General features: G+C 45.3%; 1 protein-coding gene across 1 annotated transcript; it reads right to left on the bottom strand.

The window, feature by feature from the left end:
- Positions 1-474: 474 nt before the first annotated feature.
- Positions 475-2,329, bottom strand: LOC125525135 (benzyl alcohol O-benzoyltransferase-like). Its single transcript, XM_048690156.1, has 2 exons — positions 1,882-2,329; positions 475-1,502 (listed from the first exon to the last, which is right to left on the bottom strand). The coding sequence occupies exons 1-2, from the start codon at positions 2,320-2,322 to the stop codon at positions 573-575; spliced, it is 1,371 nt and encodes a 456-aa protein (XP_048546113.1). The 5' UTR covers positions 2,323-2,329; the 3' UTR covers positions 475-572.
- Between the last annotated feature and the right edge of the window lie 1,908 nt (positions 2,330-4,237).

A 4,237-nucleotide genomic window follows, 5' to 3' on the forward strand; every position in this document is an offset into this window, starting at 1 on the left:
AGTCTATAACTGATCCCCTACTCTTGGGTTATCATTAGATTACAATTTTTTTTCTTTGACGCGGCTTTTTTTCCTCACCCCTAATATATTTTTGAATTGCGCTACGGTGATATGGGCCAATCTCTTTATTGCTGCTTGTTCAGACTCAACATGAAAACATGACATGGAAATAAAATGAATTTGTGTGGCAACCTTTAGGGAGTCCACGCCGAGCAGGCCATGACCACGTGGAAGGATATGGTACAACACAAGAATTGATCTGACGGCTACAACTCTTGGGTTTGCCAATTCTCAGCCGTTACATGAAGTAGATCCAATTGATGACAACGTAAGTTATTCCCACATTATATATGGGTACTGATATATATAGTACAGTATTCTACATTTTTTGAGGGGAAGGCCATCATAACTATCTTTATTAATTATTTAAATCACGCTTACATAGTTTGCTAAAGAAAAAAGTGACTAAACGCAGAAGCATGTAGCCGGTCGAGATTTCAGGTACAAGCGCAGTCATTTTGATGGTCAATTAAAACCGTGCTACCAGATGACGATTCAACTGAGATGGCAGATCACATCTTGGAAAACGTGTCAGCCAATGCCGGGCGCATGAGCTTGCCCATCTCGTTAACGAACTTGTCCATGGTGGGGCCGGGCATGCACACGGGGACTGCGATACCCTCCTCGCCCATGGCGTTCCTTGCGGCAATGAAGAAGCTGGCGACGCCTGGTATGGCGAGGACTCCACCCTTCGCCGGACCGGCATACACCGGCTTGCCCCAGCCGAAGTCAAGGTCGCGGAATCCAAACTTGGTCACGTCCGCCACGAGGTAGCCGCGCGCCACAGCAAAGTGTGGCCGTCCGCGTTGTGCCATGAGCGTTGCCACGGAGAGGATGTACTCCACATCCACCTCCCGCTTCGCCTTCATCACCAGCTCCACGGCGTAGCTTAGAGGGTTGGCGAGCAAGTTACCGGCAGTGGAGATGGCGACCGGGGAAGCGAAGGCGTTGCCATAGTAGCTGACAGGGATGATAGTGTTGCTTTTGAAACGGATGTTGACGATACAGATCATCCTCATTTCTTCATCGGCACATGGGGCCAGAGCTGCTGTACGGCACCTCCATAGGCACCCCGTGATGACCTCGAAGTTGGTAGCTTCGCGACTGAGAGCCGACGGGAGGTGGGATCGGATGGCGGAGATCTCCCGCCACCCAATGAAGAAGGAGCGGTGCACCATGAATTCAAAGGGCACAATGCCGCCATTCATGTCCATCACATCATCGTACTCACGGTGCACAAAGCGCGATGAGAGTAGTACATCATCGTTCAGCAGCGGCGCCTGCAGCAGCTCGCGCCCCCACACCGGCTGCACTGTTGGCGCCGGGGCACCCCGAGCCAGCTCCGCGATAGCACCCATGAGTTGCAGTATCCCCGCCCCATCTGCCATCGTGTGCTGTATCCTCACAGCCATGATGAAGCCTCCGCAAGCGAGCCGTGTCACCTGCATGCATGCAGGAGGCTCAGTATTGGATGGCACGTTATATAGTTATTAGGGTACATTTTAGATGGTTTTTAAAAGTCTCAGCTGATTTTAAAAAGTGCATTTTTTTTCCCGCTAATAATCCAATGCACTTTTTGTGAAAGGACGTGTCTAGGTTTAGTTGACTGAGACTTAACCATGTCTAATTCAATTGATATAACACGTAACAAAGAAAAAAAACTGATTTTTTTTGCACGGATCTCAAGATAAAATCCTATGAATATAGCATTGACTTAGACTTGATTAAGTCTCAGTCGAATGAGACTTAGCAATCCCCTTTGTGAGAAGTCTCAACTGGTTTTTTAGGTTTACTAAAAGCCCAAAGTTGACGAAAGCATACCTGAAAAAGGAGGAGCGGACAGTCGAGGATACCGGAGGGGCCGGGGACGTCGAATAGGAGCTCGTCGAGGCACGGGAAGGGTGGCCCCAAGGCCGCATCAAACAGGTCGAGGCGGACGTCGGCGTCAGCCTCGACGAACAGCACGCCCTCACCTGTGCAGTCGACGGCGAGCTTGCGGCCCTCGAGCTCCCTCAGCCGCCCCGCGAACGGGTAGTAGTGCACGAGCATCGCTGCTATGGCGCCGCGTAGTACAGGCGCAGGGTCGTCATCCCTGCCGTCGTGCTGCCGGAAGAAGTGGATGATGGGGACCTGGTAGCGGAGCCCGTCCTGGTCGTCGATGTCGGAGAGCCTCTTCAGCTCCCGCGGCGTAGGGGCCGCGGGCGGCACCAGCACGGCAAGCTTCCTCCTCACGGTGAATTCCAACGCTGACGAGTTGGCCATGCCTATGCACTTGTGAGTATGTATGAGGAGGTAAAAAGGAAGGTGACAATACACACATGTGTGATCGATCAGCTGCTGCTATTTGTTAGGTATATATATAGTGAGTATGTCCGTACCAAACAGCCACATGCAAACACAGCAACTTAACATCCTGGGCTAAATCCCGATTCAAATTTATGTCGTCCTACAAAAATCTATCACTATAGGAAAATCATTTTAGGCCGAGTGTGTTATGTTTGTGCACTCGGCAAACAGCAACCTTAGCCGAGTGCTGACAAAAAACACTCGACAAAGCCCACCTGAGCCGAGTGTAAAAAATGACCACTGGGCAAAGAGAAGTGTCTTCTGACGGGCATTAGATAAACAAAGTGAAACGTGTTTGCCCTTACCATGGTTGGACTGAATGGCGACGGTGCAGTCACCTCAGTTAAGTGACGTAGCACATAAGAAAAAAAAAGCTAAATAGAATTTTTTTTACACAGATCTTCAGGTGAGACCGAACGAATATAGCATCGACTGGGACTTAACCAGGTCTCAGTCAACTAAGACTTAGAAAAATGCTCTCTCTCTCTCTCTCTCTCTCTCTCTCTCTCTTATTTGCTTTCTTTTCTCCTCCTTTGCTTTCTTATCTTATCTTTTATTCATTTCCTCTTTGTTTTCTATCTCACACTTTTCTTTGCTTTGTTTTCTTCTCTTATTTCTTCCTTCTTCTTGGGTTAGGTTTGGATGCGAAGATATTGTTGCTTTCCGACAAAAAGGTACCTTGGAACCTTTTTCACACTCAACATACAACATTATATGTGACATGTAATTTTTTTATATTTAAGCCATTAAGTGTATTTTCAGGCATTTAATTGATACAATTAAAAAAATGGCTATGAAATTGGTTGAAAATCTTATTGTTGTTCGTTAGTCTATATTTAGGCCACACAAAAGTCAATAAATGGAGTGCCAAACAACAGGGGGCAAGGCTCAACCACCAACATATAGCTCAGTGGTTCCTTAATTATCAAAATTCAAACTAATTCAAAAAGCACCAAACATGGTATGGTGTCAATATTTCACCCATGGAGCCTATGGTAAATTTTTTTTAGATATTCGACAATTTTTTTCACATATACTTCTTACAAGACCGACCGTCTATGAAAAAAACTAGGTTTCAGAAGGGAGCGAATCTGGGTTGTTTACGAAGCGACTAATTCTTCTCCTTTGTCCTTCAAATGTTTTCCACACTCAACACATGCCATTACACGTATCATGTAAAATATGCATTTACCCGTGCGTGTTTCCTATATTTAATCTATTAAGTGCATTCCTAGGCATTTAATATATATGATTAAATTTAGACTACACGCTACATGAATAATCACCATAATTAGGTTGAAAACTACACGAAAACACATAAACAAGCTGTTTTCAGAACGTGATTAAACATGAAAACCATCTTTTGTTATATGCTGAAAATGTAGAGAAAAATGAAAAAGTTTGAAACTATCGGTGACGAAGTCTGGCAAAATTCAGCAAGAGTATGCATCTTGACCTCAAAGATATGATATTCATTTTCTTAGCATTTACATTTTTTTCTTTTTTAGATAGGAATAGTGGGGAAAAAGTATACTCATGATGACCTATCTAATACCACAAATTCTTGAGGTCATGATATTAGTTATATAGTTGCTAGTCCAAGGCGTCGAGAGTGCGCCAAACCACTACTGGCTATTCAACGTGAATATCAGGACCTCGCAAAAAAAACGTGAATATTAGGGACAAGAGGCTCGAAGTTCTCGACCCATTAAGATCGTTGGCAGAGAAGAACCTAGACGAATCTACAAGAACAACTAGTGATGATTTCAAGATGCTTTGCGAGGAAAACTATACCCTGAAAGCAGCATCCCTAACTACCACATCACCGACA

This window comes from Triticum urartu, chromosome 7 (assembly GCF_003073215.2).
Source record: "Triticum urartu cultivar G1812 chromosome 7, Tu2.1, whole genome shotgun sequence".
In the NCBI taxonomy this organism is placed as follows: Eukaryota; Viridiplantae; Streptophyta; class Magnoliopsida; order Poales; family Poaceae; genus Triticum; species Triticum urartu.

Excerpts from the sequence above, each read along its gene's own strand:
- LOC125525135 (XM_048690156.1), bottom strand. The coding sequence starts at position 2,322 with ATGGCCAACTCGTCAGCGTTGGAATTCACCGTGAGGAGGAAGCTTGCC. Across the intron at positions 1,503-1,881 it reads GTCCGCTCCTCCTTTTTCAG|GTGACACGGCTCGCTTGCGG; the intron begins GTATGCTTTCGT and ends GCATGCATGCAG.